Raw genomic sequence first — 15360 nt, 5'->3', positions numbered from 1 at the left:
CCTTGGCACTGCATCCTTTCTAGCTGGCTGGCTGAGGGGCTAGCAAGCTGCAGCTATCGCCAGAAACCATCCCCTCACAGAGTGGTGAGCAGGTGGTGACCTAGTTTCCAGCTGTAGCTGCCCCGCCCCCTTCCTCATCTCATCCTGCTGCATAAGTCCCACCCACCGGAGATCCCTGGATTCTCTCCCTAATGCTGCCTGGCCCTCCCAGGCACTACCCGCGCCCAGTTGTCTGTGACTACCCCAGCCACACCCCTCCCTTCTCCAGCCCCAGAGGACAAACACAATCCTGATCCAGCCCTCAATGAAATGAGTTTGACACCTCTGGTCTAATAAATTCAGAATACATTTCCTAAACATAATACTATTTTCCATAGATCCATTGATATCCATGTGAAGACCCTTGCCCACTCAATTTCTATTTCCAAGTTTGTTACAAAAGAGAAGGAAAAGCATCCATTCACAAACCACTTCTTCAAATTGCCTAATATGGGAAGAGTTTATATGAAAGCTATCATCTCTAAGCATTATCCTCCACATGCTCATCATTACAATAAACAAGGGTACAAATTACTAATACTGGTTTCCATGATCCAAATAGAACTCCTTTCTGAGCTGATTCTGTACGTCAATTCCAGAAGGCATTGCCCCATTTTTTTCCAATCTGAACAGCATTGAATTAAGTCTTTGAAGAGGGCTATGTAAAACAGAGGAGAGGAATAGCATCTGTTCAGGCCTTTCCTTCTTGAATTTTTGCTCCAAATGATAGTTCCAAATGATAGTTCAAGGCATGTCATATTTTATTCATGTTGTTTGGAATATTTTACTATCTTTGTTTCTCAGATATAGATCTTATTCCACTCATTTGCTTAAACTAGATTTTCAACTGTGAAGTTAGAGTAATTGTGGTTCATGAGAGAGCATTTGGTCTCCAATAGATGTCAGCATTATCCCAATTATGTTTACTATTTCTAAAGTAGTACAGTGACGATGACAGATTAAAATACAGCAGCAGCATCCTTTTTTTTTTTTCCAAATTTCAGCCAACAAAAAACAGTAACATATTTTTATACTTTATTTGTAGTAAAAAAGATGAACTACAGTGGTCCCCAGGGCTACTTAGAGCACTTTTTTTTAAAAAAAGAAAGAAAATAAAAAATTAAAACACATACATACACACTTGCACACCCCATTCGGTCCTATGGAATTATATATAAGTAAACAAGAATTCTTAAAGTATATAAAAGGATATCTACATCAAAAAGACTTGTTAAGAGTTCAGGACACATATTCATACATCAACAGAGGTTTCAAATGTCCTCTTTTTGTACCAAACTTTAGAAAAGGCAGTGTTACACTAGACTATGGAAAAAAAGTCATGAACACATTCATTGAAGTATGTAAATATTGAACTGGCTACATATGATGCAAATAACTAAATTGGTTCCAGACATATGCACTGGGACTGTTGTATAAAACCTTGACTTAGGAAGCATATAATGTATTTCAATTAGTTTCCCAAGAACATCCATAGCAGCAGCAGCAGCAGCAGCAACAGCTGGAATGTTCGTAAGTAGTGAAATACACCCAAAGGTAAGAAGGAAATACTTGTGGAGCAACCACTCCTCCCACCTCATTCCTGCTAATACTCCTGCTAATACTCAAGACTGGTCTTTCCCAAACTGGTTAGCTTAGCTGGCTGTGGGCCTTGCACACCCAACATATTTTGAGATTGGGGAATATTGATCAAGATGAAGAATTAAAAGAATTCAAACTTGACAAAATATTCTCCCCAGGAAAGATACATGGATAATAAGCATCCCATCAGTTCTTGCCAGATAGTCATTATTTTCTGCAGTGCACCCCCTTCAGATGATTCCGAACAAATCCTTGCAAGAAAACACAACCATCATGCTGTATAATTTGTATTTAGGCACAAGTAAAATTGTGCTGAAGTGATTATTCCTGGGCCTCCTTGCGAGCCAATTTGTAAACCTGGGTTGGTCCATCCACATGAGTGATGGTAGTAGTGAGCTGAAGTTCTTCTCCAGTATTAACTCCCAAATCACCTGAAAACATAAAATTGCATTTGAGATGAATGCGTAACTGGAATGATAGTTTAATCGCAAAATTACCTTAGCATTCAGAAAGAAATAAGCAGACTCCAATGGAGAAGTTTCATGAATGGACATAGCTTCCATTAATAAAATGGGGGAAATGTGTATTTCTCCACTTTGTGCAATTCTACACACATCTACATATTTGTTCAGTAACAGTCCCTCTTTCTAACTACAAGCAGGGCTGTGGTTGGGTGGGTGGGGGGGAAGCACACAAATGAAAGTCTTATTTCACATTTATTTTTCATAAAAATAAACGTGCAATAGGAGATTTTCATTAAAAATAAACATTGTGCAGTAGGACTTCCATTTAATAAGTGTGTATAAATCTCAGGATATAAAGAATCTGAAAATAATCTTTCAATTAATTCAGGTTCTAGTACAAGATTTATTTTGATTAAGGATTGTGCAACAAGCTGTTGTGGATGGGTTGCACCATGTGTAATCAAAATGGGGAGGTGAAATAAATTCTCAGATCCAGAAATCTCTTTTCTATTCTTTCCTTAGTATGTGTTTCCACAATCTAAGCTTCCTTTTCAAAAAGCCCTTAAGACTTTACTGTTCTCCCAGGCCCTGGGGTCAGGAGATTAGCTGAACCTATGTTACTTTTTGCTTTTTTTATGATTACTTTTATTGTTATACTGTTTGCTGCTCTGACCATGCAAATGGGTATCAATCAAATCAAATAACCACACTAACTTGGGGTATTTATTAGCAGTTATAACCCATAATCAACAGAGCTATGCATATAATGCTAGGGATCTTCTAAACATGCCGAAGTCCTAATTGGCTGATTAGTTGCACTGCAGTACAACCGAATCACAACTACAGGAAAGTGCATCTCACCATTTGACTGATCTTCACCGTAATTTTTATGGGAAGGTGCATACAGGAACATCAGGGCAAAGACATATAGGTTCCACATTCCATAAATCCCTGTGAAAAAGGCACTGTTCCAATGAAATGTAAGGTCGCCCCATTTCCAGTGACCTTCAGACACCTAAACAGGATAAGAAGTTGATATATAATCCAGCAGTGAAGACGTAAGTGTAGACTTAGCAAATAAAAGTCAATGATTTTCATCTCTGGTAGAGAGACTTTCATCTCCTCCAAAACATCTATTTCTGGCCTTCACTCCACTGCATGGCTTTAACGCAATGTTCTCCCTATCTGCAGTGAGCCAACAACAAGAAAAACAGCTGGGCTTAATGTTAAACCAGGGAAAGAAATCTATGAGGCTTCCTCTTTTCCCTCAGTTATGAAATAAAGAGATGAAAAGATCCCTTGTTGATACGTTGCTTCAGGATATAAAAAACAAAGTAGCAGAACACATTGCTACTAGAGAGCAATAATTTTCCGTAGTCATTTTAGATTTCTCACCTGACTGAAAATGAAAAATATGACTGTCATGGCAGCACACGCTAATGTGATCAGCATCAAGAACTTGAACCGAAAAATCAGTCCCTGTGAGAAAGAGAAGCAAATTTAATCGGGGAGAGAGAAAAAAAACAACAAAAAATATTGAAATATTCCAAATCAAAGATTCTGGAGAAGAAATCCTATATAGAAGGGGGAAACGTCCCGGAGGGTTTAGGGCTGGTTCTCATCTCTAGTTCTTTAAGCTATTAAGCCAGTTCTGTCTGGAGACATTTCTGCACTTATATGGCCTGCATCAACATCATGTGGCAGTGCAAAGTGTATGATAAAACACTGGATGCTGTTATTTCCCCATAAAAATGGTACCTATTTATCAATTTACATGCTTTCAAACTGCTAGGTTGGCAGGAGCTAAGGCAAGTGACAGGAGCTGACTCCACCACATGGTGAAAGGAGTTGAAACTGACAGAGTAAGGGGAGAGGGAAAATCCCATCTGCTACTATTCCCCTGGTTGGTTGTGCTATGCAGTTGCACACATGCAAGTGCGGGCCTTGAAATAAAAGGCACGGGGACAACAAATACTAGATTTAGGTGACTGTTACTGACAGCAATTGTCAGTAATGGTTGTCGACAGCTGTCAACAGCAAATATAGTGTAGTGGTCAAGGCGATGGACTAAGAATAGGGAGGTGAGACAGCTCCACCTACAGTATCTTGTGCTCTTGAATGTAGGTGAAGTGAAGAGTAAGCAAGCAATAGACAAACCAACCTGTAACATTCCATTACTCTTTTATCAAAGCCAGCTTGTGCTTAGAGAAACGTGGGTTTGAAAGGGAAAGGAAATGGACTCTTGTCATCTGGGAAACTATCCAATTAAATGTATCCTTTCTAATAGCAGGGTTTTTTTCCTTTTGCATAGAGGGCAACAGGAAGATAATCTATGAGCCGAGATGGTGCAATGGTTAGAGTGCAGTACTGCAGGCCACTTCAGCTGACTACTAGTCTGCAGTTCGGTGGTTCAAATCTCACCGGCTCAAGGTTGACTCAGCCTTTCATCCTTCCGAGGTGGGTAAAATGGGGACCCAGACTCTGGGGGTGATATGCTGACTCCGTAAACCGCTTAGAGAGGGCTGAAAGCCCTATGAAGCGGTATACAAGTCTAACTGCTATTGCTATTGCTAATCTATTCCCCGCTCTGCTGCGTGACCTGAGAAGATAGATCCATCCAGCTCAGTCTTTTTCACAACAAAACACTTGCTACATTTACATTTAGTGGGAGTTAATACCCAAGGATACATGTACCCTCTATGCAGGAGCTTTAAAAAGATACCTTTTAAAAGCTTCTGAAAAGCTGCTTAATTTGCAGTCTGGTCCGTGAATAAGGGCTTTCCAGTTGCTTATTGGATACAAGGCTGAAGCATTCCCTCTAGGAAACAAGTCCAACCCACCTAGAGTTCCACTTGAACTACAATGGACAGAATGGGAAACAATATATAAGCAGATGTATCTTACAACTATGGGGCACGATGACTCAGTGGCTAAGACTTAGTTAAGACATAGTTAAGGGTATACAGGCTTGTTGGCTGCATAGTTGACAGCCCAGTTCAAACCCCAAACGCTGTGCATTGGGGTGAGTGCCTGTTACTTGTCCCAGCTTCTGCGCCCTTAGCAGTTTGAAAGCATGCAAATGTGAGTAGATAAATAGGTACCACTTCAGTGGGAAGGTAACAGCATTTTGTGCATCCCGGAGTATAGTCATACTGGCCACACGACCATGGAAATATCTTCAGCAATACTGGCTTCCTCAACTAAGAAACAGAGCTGAGCACTTCCCCCCTACATTCGGACAGGGGAAACTTTTACCTTTACCACTAAGTAACAATAAGAAAGGTTTCAGGAGTCTTTATCCAAGTCCTATCTTATCTCTCTATGGCACTTTGGCAAGAAGCATTAGCAAAATGGAAAGGCTTTGATTCTTCCATTTGAGAAATATCACTTTGGGAAATGGTATATTCATGTCTTACTTACACCGCATCCCACTGGAGTCTCCATTATTCCTAAATATCTTTAGCAGCTGTAGTGGCAAAAAAAAAAAAAAACATTTCATAGTGTTTGGACTAGTTTAGTCCATTTGTTATGGAGGAGCCAGACAATAAGAAGGGACTCTGTTTGCTACCTGTTCTTTGAGAAAAGCAACTCTCTCTACCCTTGCATACAGAAAAAGGACTGCTTCTTTTTACACAGTCCTGGGGGGCGGGGTATAGGGAAGTGGTGGCTCAGTGGCTAAGACACTGAGCTTGTCGATCAGAAAGGTCAACAGTTCGCCAGTTCAAATCCCTAGCACTGCGTAACGGAGTAAACTCCCATTACTTGTCCCAGCTTCTGCCAACCTAGCAGTTTGAAAGCATGTAAAAATGTGAGTAGAAAAATAGGAACCACCTTTGGTGGGAAGGTAACAGTGTTCTGTGCGCCTTCAGTATTTAGTCATGCTGGCCACATGACCACGGAGACATCTTTGGACATTGCTGGCTCTTTGGCTTTGAAACAGGGATAAAGACCACCCCCTGGAGTCAGGAACAACTAGCACATATGTTTGAGGGGAACCTTTATCTTTACCTTTTAGGAAGGAGCATAGCTCAAGGGGCAAAATTACAGTTTAACAAAGCCTTCGTTAATATAATCAATGTTGTAGGGTTCCTAATGTAAATCCAGCCTACGAGATTTTGTTAGTAGGAATAATTTGTCCCTTGAACTGGATTAGGTTCCACATAATCGTTTTTCTGTAATCCCAGCAGAAACTGACTTTGTTTTTAAACACAATTCCCCCAACATCTTACAGATTCCTTACCTCATAATGAAGCCTGCGGGCTTTACTCATTGATGGCAGGCTGGATTGTTTGCCACTGATATTTCTGAACACTTGAAATACCATAAAACACAGGAACAAGAAGTAGAGGCAGAGGCAGATTCCAGCAACAATAATAAATGCCATCTTAAGTGGTAAAGTTAAGGGAACCAGTAAAGGCAGAAATAGCACTAGGTAGTTCATTTGGCATCTTGTCTGCAAAATCCTATTCTGCTCTTAAATACACGCATGGTAAGAAGTGTTGCATTTGTCACACTTGATGCTTGCTAAAATAAACTTGGAAGTTAACCCATAACAAATATGCTGCTGTTCAGAAAGCTCATTGTGTTATTAATGTCTCCAATCATTTCTGCCCACCCAGTATATTCTAGCTGAGTGGGTGAGCTCCAGGTCCCCTCCATTAAGCAATATCTTGTAAGTCCTAGGTCCATGATGGCGAATCTTGGCACCCATGCCAGACGAGGCACGCAGAAGCTTCTCTGCGGGCACGCGCACCATTGCCAGCTGCTCTCTTCCGAGTTTCAGCACATGCATGCTCCAGTTTCACCATTCGGTGCCGAAAAGGACCATCCCTGTCCTAGATAGTGTCTCTTCTCTGTTGTCCCTCCCCCAGATAAAGATAGAAACTTTGGAAACCTTCCATTGATCCCAGGCCTGGGATTGATGCTTGTTATTTGTTTAAGGTCATTATTTTGTGTTGTGTAATTTCTTGTTTATTGAGTCATTTTAGTCTGGTCTATCTGTCTGAAGCTATGTTTTCAGCTGTTTTTATGTCCCCCCCCCTAGTTTTCTACACCCCTCATGGTTCCCTGGAGTTGGGCAACCAATAAATGTAAATAAATAACTACATAGGCTAGAACAAGGAGTCCTAACATTTGTGTTCCATACAAATATCCTGGGTAAAAAAGCAACTAACTACCCTGAAACCTCAGAAAACACTTGTTAGAGGTTTGAACTGCCATGACTTTGTAACTTAGCATTATTTCATGCTTCACATTGAGCATTAATGGCAAAGAAACTCAGAAGAGGAGGAGATGCTGAATGGAGATCTCGGGCTCTCCTTCACTAAGATTGGCAATGGAGAATTGAAGGAACGGAACTGGCCAGCTGCTGACAGAAGAGTGGTGAGATTTGGGGAGGCACTGGTGTTGAAAGGAAGAATGGGCAGCTAAGTCCTGATATGTGAGAGAGTAGGTCATATAGAAGGGCCTTCTGGGGTGCCAGTGTCCTAACCAGAACAGTTATATCACTTTGAGAATAAAATCTGTGGTTGCATGTACTAATATGTACCTGGCTTTGGATCCCATTCAGGATAAGAGATGGGGAGCTTGAGGATGGCCCTGGTTTAAAGTGAAAGAATAAGCCACACTGGCCGGAGAAAATATTGTTCTAAGACTGCAGGTAGTTCCTGTGGTTGTCAAGCAGGATATTAAGCAAGACATCACACCACAACTTGTGATTTTACTGCTGGCTTCTCTGTTGACTTGATCAGCTGTAAAGCATGCAAATGTGATCATGTTACCATGAGGACAGTGATAAATTATAATGCCTGCTGGCTGCAAAGTGCTTGGATGTCAATCATGGGACCACAGTGATGTTGAGGCAGTAAGTATGAGGACTGGTCAAAAAATTATTTTTTCAACACCATCATAGCATAACTTCAAACAGTTGCTATACATGGCAGTTATTAAGCAAGGACTATCTATAGTGAGAGATTATTCAGGGATGGCTCCTCCATTGTATGAATTTAGGAAATAGGTAATTTGATGGGTGTGTTTCCACCTTTATCAGACTGCTGACCTTCTGAGCAAGGAGAGGAACACATTTAAGGGGACAAAAGGAGGTTGTGGTTAAGCCTGATATTCCATGGTGTAATACTGATATTGATGGGGAAAGTGAACTTATCAAAGACATGAGGAAGGGTGCAATAAGCCATTCCATTGGAAGGGGAAACGGGTAATTTGGTACCAGTTTCTGTTTCTGCCCTGTGGCCTCATTCCCAAGTAGGATCTCTGGTGGCCTCAGCTTGATACAGAAAATTCCAGGTTCATCTATGATAAGATCTTGTTCACGGATAACTTGAATGGGGTTGAAGAAGCAGATCTGATAACTTACATTACTAAAACCTGGTTGCATAAGGGCAGTGATGTCACCCTCATAAAATTCCATCCTTTTGAATTTCATGACTTATAGCAACCTTGATGCCAACCAGCAGGTGGAAACACTGATCTGTAGAATTGCAATGACATCTACCTGGGAGATATTGGTCTTTAAATGTTTGTGTTCTGTTGGATTATGAAGTCTACCCTTCATCATTTGGTGTTGGGTGATTTCAGCTTCCATTTCCTAATGTCTGAATCTGGAAAGGTTTTGGAGTTCATGAACAAAAAGTATACTTGACTATGGGCAAATATAAGCCCAAAGTCATTCCTATGCCATGATGGTAAGGGAGGAGAAGTAATGCAGCCTTGAATAAATGTTACACATACTTGCTCTAATGACATTCACAGAAAGTAAACTTTGAAGAACATCCTCATGTGTATGCATGACCTTAAATTCATGAAACCATTTCAAAAGATGCTTAAACTCTCCATGAAGTTTAAATGGAAAAAAAAACCCTATCAGTTTATTAGCATCACCTTCCCAAATTTCAGAAGCTTTGGGGCAGAACACAGAAGATAACAAATGGTTTTGAATGAAATAAAATGCAAAGGATACAGCCAACTCTGTGCCAACATCTGTAGCCCAGATACTATAGAATGGATTTTTTAATTGTACTCCTCTGGAAAAGAAAATCAGTAGATCAAATTATACAAACCGCCTGTGTAAAAATAACTATTTGGGAAGACTAGAGGAACAATGTCTAAAGAGCCCTTGTGAGTTTTATGAAAGGGAGGAGTGATGTTCTTTTAATTGCTTTAAAAAGTATATTTCACTACACAGAACCAGAAATGCTCAACTGTCTATTTCCATGCTATTCACTTTGCAGATAAATATAAAATAACAGTTTTATTATTAGCTTGATTCAAATTGGTTTCTTTTTTTATTTGTTTGAAACAACCTGGGGAGGAACTATATACTACCAGAAACAATGAACCAGAAAAATATAATAATTGTAAGTCTCTACCCTTTTCCTCTCTTCTCTAACTTGCAGTAGCAAAATGTGTGATGAGACAGGATGCAATCCTGTGCCTCTCTGCTCTTATTCAAAGCTTATTGGTGTTACAACAGAAGAGGAGGTTAGTATGATATTTACATTTACTTATGGGAAGAAAAAGATTTTTGGGCTAGGTACTACTCACTTTAGTACTATCCAACAAGTATGTATTTTCTTCTTTACAAAAATTTTCTTTATACAAAAGAAACAAAATGTATATTTTTATGACTGTAATGGGCAAGCTCCATTACAGTGGTATCTTGAGGACTATCTGTAAATTTTTTTAAAAAAATTCAATATCCAGAGTAAAGCTAAGTTACAAAAGCGATGAAAAAGAAGGCATTCTAATTACCTCTCGCACATGTCAAAGGCAAACAAACAGAAAGCACCTACAGCTATTGGTCCCACTTGTTTCCAGTAGGCTGCGAAACGATTTCGTTCACTCTGATCCTAAAACAGATTAAATAAGAAGATAATAAAACCATTATTAGAGGAGAAAAAAAGTAACACATATTGATTTCGCAGGTATAATTAGAACGGGAACTGTAGCAAAGGATTTGTATTCTGAAATAATACTTTATATTAGAACAAGGGTCAAGACATGGACATGTCTTACCATAAAATGTAAACTCTCATGCTTTAGTAAAGCTAAATAAGACTATGTGTTATAGCCCAGCAACAGCCTGTGCTGCGTTCTAATTGGTCGGGCGAAGCACAGCCTGTGATTGGTGGTTGTAATGACAGTTAAATGACAGTTGGTACCTGAGAGTATAAATACTGTGACAGTTGTAACACATTCTGAATCGCTTGTCATCTACTAATAAACATCTTACTCTCTGATTCCATGGCTCCTGCTTCGTTCCCTCACAAACATATACAACACACAATATACAATACTATGGAATGACTCCCCATCCCCAACAACCCTGTACATGTTGATTCCTAGAAGAAAATGCAAGGATGTAGCTTTTCTGTCAGCTTCAGCAAATTACAGCTAAGGTTGATCCAAACAGTATAAAAATGATAGGATATTGAGTCTCATTTTCCAGCACTTTCTTTTATATAAAATCTTATTCCATTAAGAAATTATTAATTTGATGTTCATTTTGGTAATAAAGCCCTTCCTATGTTCATAACTTCCACCTGTAATAGACTACGGTTCTCATAATCCCCACCCAGCTCCAATTTATGGCTTATTTTCTGAGAATAATGGAGTGCTAGAGAGTGGGGAATTGCTTTGCAGAATGAAAACAAACTCTAAAATATATAACAATGGAGAATGGGGCGGGGGGGGGGGGGAAATCCTAGAATAGTATATTCACACGCTCATGTGAGAGCACCTACCATCATATGCTCTCCACAGAAGATGATCCAAAAAGACAAAAGCATAGCATAGAAGATCCCTTGACGAATATCTCCAAAAAGCAGCATCCAAGTCCAGTCAAAACCAATAGAAAACCACTCTACTGGAAGGTTTATGAAAGTCATAGAGATTCCAAGGGTAAAGATTATCCTGAAACAAATGGTAACATTTTCAAAAACTCTTCCACTTTCATCAGTTGTTCCAATAAGCTTTATGTAATATTCAGGTAAATGCCTCCTAAAATGATCCCTGGCTCCACCTACTTGACATGTTACAAAGGCCAATACAGACCTTGCACTGATGGAAGCTGCACACCACCACAAAATATAGAGGTACCAGGGATGGGACAGACACATCCAATATTCTTCCTGACTCTATGTTTGTCTGTCTGTTTACCTACTGTATCTAGGACAATTCTAGCAATGGTATGAAGTTGACTCAGTTTTTAAAACACAGGTGTCAAATTTGTGTCATCACAGCGACGTCATGTGATGTATCAGGACTTTCCCCCATTCACTAAACTGGGCGTGGCCAGCACATGAAACATCTGGCTTGCAGGCCACGAGTTTGACAGCCCTGTTTTAAAACCGTGACCCGTCAAAACCGCACTCGACTAAGCCGCTCCTGATTAAACCGCGTCGCTGACGTCATCAACAGGGCGACAACAGCCAGCGCGGAGAAAGAGGGCACTTTAAATAGTGCTTTGAAAGCAAGCCGATTCAACTTAAGGTAAGGGTTAGGTTTAGGGTTAGGTTTAGGGTTAGGTTAAGGGTTAGGGTTAGGTTAAGGGTTAGGATTAGGTTTAGGGTTAGGTTAAGGGTTAGGTTTAGGGGGGTTAGGATTAGGTTTAGGGGTTAATTTTAGGTTTAGCGTTTACAGCGTGCTTCTGTCTCCGCGCTGTTGTCGCCCTGTTGATGACATCAGCTAAGCGGTTTATTTGAGCGTGGTTTATTCGAGCGGTTTTGTGGTGGAACCTTTTAAAACATTTCTCTGAATTCACATGAAAAGTTCACCTTAACTTCAGTTAATAAAGTCTACCTGAAAAAGAAATTAGTCCCTCAGTACATCTGTCCACAGCTGGTAAATTTGTTATTAACCATAGCTACGGCAAGTAGATGAATCTATAATGTGATAACATTTTGAATGCTATAAGACAAATTTCTTGTTATTTTTCAAATACAGTATGTTAGGAAAACAAGGATCATCATTAGGTTGGGAGAAAGCTGTTTTAGCTGTTCTACAAGATGCAGATAAAATAGTGTACCGCCAAAGTGAATCGAGGGAGAATATACTTTGGTACAGGGGTCTTCCCGATGTCTTAAGATTATTAGCATCAGAATTCTTTACCATTAGAACTAAAGACAGTTTACAGTCCAAGACATCTAGAGGACACCACACTATCCCTACCTATTTTATTATATGTTACACTGTAGATTAGCCAATCTTGACTTAACAGAGCTGTAGAATAAACTGGTAGCATGAGCTCCTCGAGGGAGAACGATGACTGCCATTCCAACAACTACACAAAATTTGGTCTCCCCTTCCAAAAAACAGACAGGACTTTCATGATCATTGCTTACTTTTCTAGGAGCACAGGAGACCGTGTCATCTGCATGATCCGTCTCCAATACCAAACCATGATGATGAAAATGCTGGGTGTCAGGAATGTTTTCATGGCAAACCAGACTTTTGTGAAGCCTCCATTTTGATGGATACCCTGAAAGTGAACTTAAGTTTCAGTGCTGATTTTCTTCACATTGCTAACACCAATCCATCATTTGTTTAAACTACCATAGCCTTCCCACTTATCCAGAAGATCTTATAAAAAACAGGTTAAAACAACAAAGACAAATAATATAAACCCACTGTTTATATTAAGATATTTACTATACAATCACAGTAGCAGGAGATGAATTGTACTTGGGGAACAAAAGACATGGGAATATTGTGAACAGAAGAATTAAAAAAATCAAACATTTATCTGGTGCCAAAAGCTGGTAATGTTGGAATGTCAAATGGACCTCAAGGCAAAAGATATTCTAAAAGTAGGGTGCTGAAATCAAGAAAGCTTTTGCCAGAGGTGGGACATTAAGGGCACCCTTAGAGGCTCTTTTAAGTATTAGGACCTTAAGTGCTAAGTTTGAAATTTGATTAATAACAAATAAATTTCAGTGCAATTCTTTTAGGTCTGATGTTATTTGGTTTCAGAAGAGTGCTAGTATTCTCCATTAGCTTCTGAATTGTCCTCAAAGAAAAAGCCACATAAATTGCTATCTGGATTTAAATGAACTAGTTGCTTTTTGTAATTTTGTGTATACCGTGTTTCCCGAAAATACAACAGGGTCTTATTTTCTTTTTACTTACAAAATATGGCCTTGGGCTTCATATAGGGGAGGGCTTATTGTTTTGGGGTTGCCGGGCGGCTGCTCCCTTGCAAACTGGCTCCCAAAGAGCCAGGCACAGCCTCAGGGGCGAAGCAGCCATGAGGTGACCAAGCTCACGAGCAGACGCCGAGCAAACTCCCTCTCCAGCCGGGCATAGTGCCATTCACTGACCTAGGGCGTATCCCTAAGGCGCCAAGTCACGTGGCGCTCTGCCCACTCCCCAGCTCCTGCGGCTTGGCACATTCGGGATACCCCTAGGTCAGTGCATGGAGCTCTGCCCGGTTGGAGAAGGGTGTTGCGTGAGCGCCTGTTCAGCCCCCAGCAGGCATGCCTCCTAGCCTCAACATGTCCGGGCCCAGCCCTCCCTGCAGCAGCTGCCACCACCACCACGCTCCGAGCATAATGTCTTCTCCGGTTCCAAACTCCCAAACTCGGCTGCAGAGTCTTCCAGCAGTGGCCGCTCTAGGAGTGCGCTCTATGGTTGTGGGCTGGCTGCTGGAAGACTCTGGGTCCGGAAGACTCTCTTACAGAGTCTTCCAGCAGCCAGCCCACAACCATAGATTGCACTCCTAGAGCGGCCACTGCTGGAAGACTCTGCAGCTGAGTTTGGGAGTTTGGAACTGGAGATGATGTTATGCTCAGAACGCAGCGGCTGCTGCTGCAGGGAGAGCTGGGCAACTCCCGCCTCCGGCCAGGCAGAACGCCACTCCCCAACCTAGCATATCCCAAAGGCAGCAAGCAATGTGAGCGCATTCCCTCCCCCGGCTTTCTCCTGTGGCTTGGCGCCTTCATGATACCACGATGTCGGTGAGTGGTGCTCTACCTAACCGGAGGCGGGTGGGGGGTTGTCCAGGGGGTTTATTTTCAGGGGTGAGCTTATATTTTTGCCCATGCAAAAAATGTGGCAAGGCTTTAGTTTCAGGACAGGTTGTATTTTCAGGGAAACACGGTAGAAATAAATAAAAACGCAATCTAAGTATGCCTCTTTTATCATATCCCATATTCTCTTAGTTTAGCTTCTTGGAAGATGAAGAAAAGAAAGCAGTATTGCTCTTGCTCTGTCTGCAAAATGTAATTCAAAGTCAGGTGACAGACAGGTGCTGATAGTCTAGCAAAATGGCTGCTTGCTCCTGAAGGCATCGAGGAAGCTATTACCAGCAGAGCAAGTGAAAAATTAGTTAATTTCATGGGTGCAAAGAAGCATAATGGCAGAAGAGGCATCAAAGGGGGAAAATCTGCAGGGAACCTGGAAACTATGTACAGGGACAACATTCCACATTTCCAACCACTGAATTATCATATGTTCTTCTTTTCCCCCATCCTGAAGGACATGCACTTAATTCTGTGTTTTAAAAAGTAATTATAGGAGGTCGGAGACAACCTTTATTTTTGTTTGCTTTATAGTTAGCACAGTGTCTCAGCTGCATAAGATCCTGTAATCAATATAAAACATCCCAAATAATTACATGCCAATTCTGTTCTGATTCTACTTCCCTAGCTACCAAACCTACTAGTCAAATTATTTAAGAAGATTTTAAAACACTGTGGAAATTGGGTTTCCAAATGCTTCTTTGGAATGATAAGGAGCATCATATGCCCATTTTCCATGCAAACTTATTGAAACAAATTCTATTGTCCACATTTTAAATCTGGTTTTTTCCTAGTGGAATCTAACCACAAAGAATTTAGAATAAAAGAGTAAGCGCAATTAATTCCATATTCAGAATTTCAGAATATCTCAAGTATGTGAAATAAATACAGCTGTTTGGATTCTGTTAGGCTAGCAGCTTATGTGTATGTTTATATAGAGAAGGAAATTAGTATAAAAAACTATTAACAGATACTTACCACTAAACGGATATCCTTTATTTCACCAATTCCTACATTAATACCTGCCTTTTCATTCACTGGAAGACGAATGTTGAGAAGATAGTATTTGTGAGCTACGGTTCCAATCTCCATGAATGGGAGAAAGTCACAATCGTAAAACTTCCCTTCGTGCTCTATAGTCTATTGAAAAAACAGCCAAGAAAACAGTGCTATAAATATTGAACATATCCACTCATAAAACTGTTGTTTCTTTATAATGTATGAAC

General features: G+C 40.5%; 1 protein-coding gene across 1 annotated transcript in view; it reads right to left on the bottom strand.

Moving 5' to 3' along the window:
- Window positions 1–1039: 1039 nt before the first annotated feature.
- Window positions 1040–15360, bottom strand: part of WLS (Wnt ligand secretion mediator) — a 48888-nt gene continuing 34567 nt past the window's right edge. The window contains exons 4-12 of the mRNA XM_032218231.1: window positions 15113–15274; window positions 12461–12597; window positions 10862–11030; window positions 9870–9967; window positions 9079–9142; window positions 6343–6486; window positions 3498–3581; window positions 2964–3117; window positions 1040–2069 (exon numbers count right to left, since the gene is read on the bottom strand). Coding sequence (XP_032074122.1) covers window positions 1960–2069; window positions 2964–3117; window positions 3498–3581; window positions 6343–6486; window positions 9079–9142; window positions 9870–9967; window positions 10862–11030; window positions 12461–12597; window positions 15113–15274 — 1122 coding nt within the window. The 3' untranslated portion in view covers window positions 1040–1959. The remainder of the gene's footprint in view (window positions 2070–2963; window positions 3118–3497; window positions 3582–6342; window positions 6487–9078; window positions 9143–9869; window positions 9968–10861; window positions 11031–12460; window positions 12598–15112; window positions 15275–15360) is intronic.

This window comes from Thamnophis elegans, chromosome 5 (assembly GCF_009769535.1).
Source record: "Thamnophis elegans isolate rThaEle1 chromosome 5, rThaEle1.pri, whole genome shotgun sequence".
In the NCBI taxonomy this organism is placed as follows: Eukaryota; Metazoa; Chordata; class Lepidosauria; order Squamata; family Colubridae; genus Thamnophis; species Thamnophis elegans.
The sequence above is the reverse complement of the archived record's forward strand: the minus strand, read 5'-3'. Positions and strand labels throughout refer to the sequence as shown.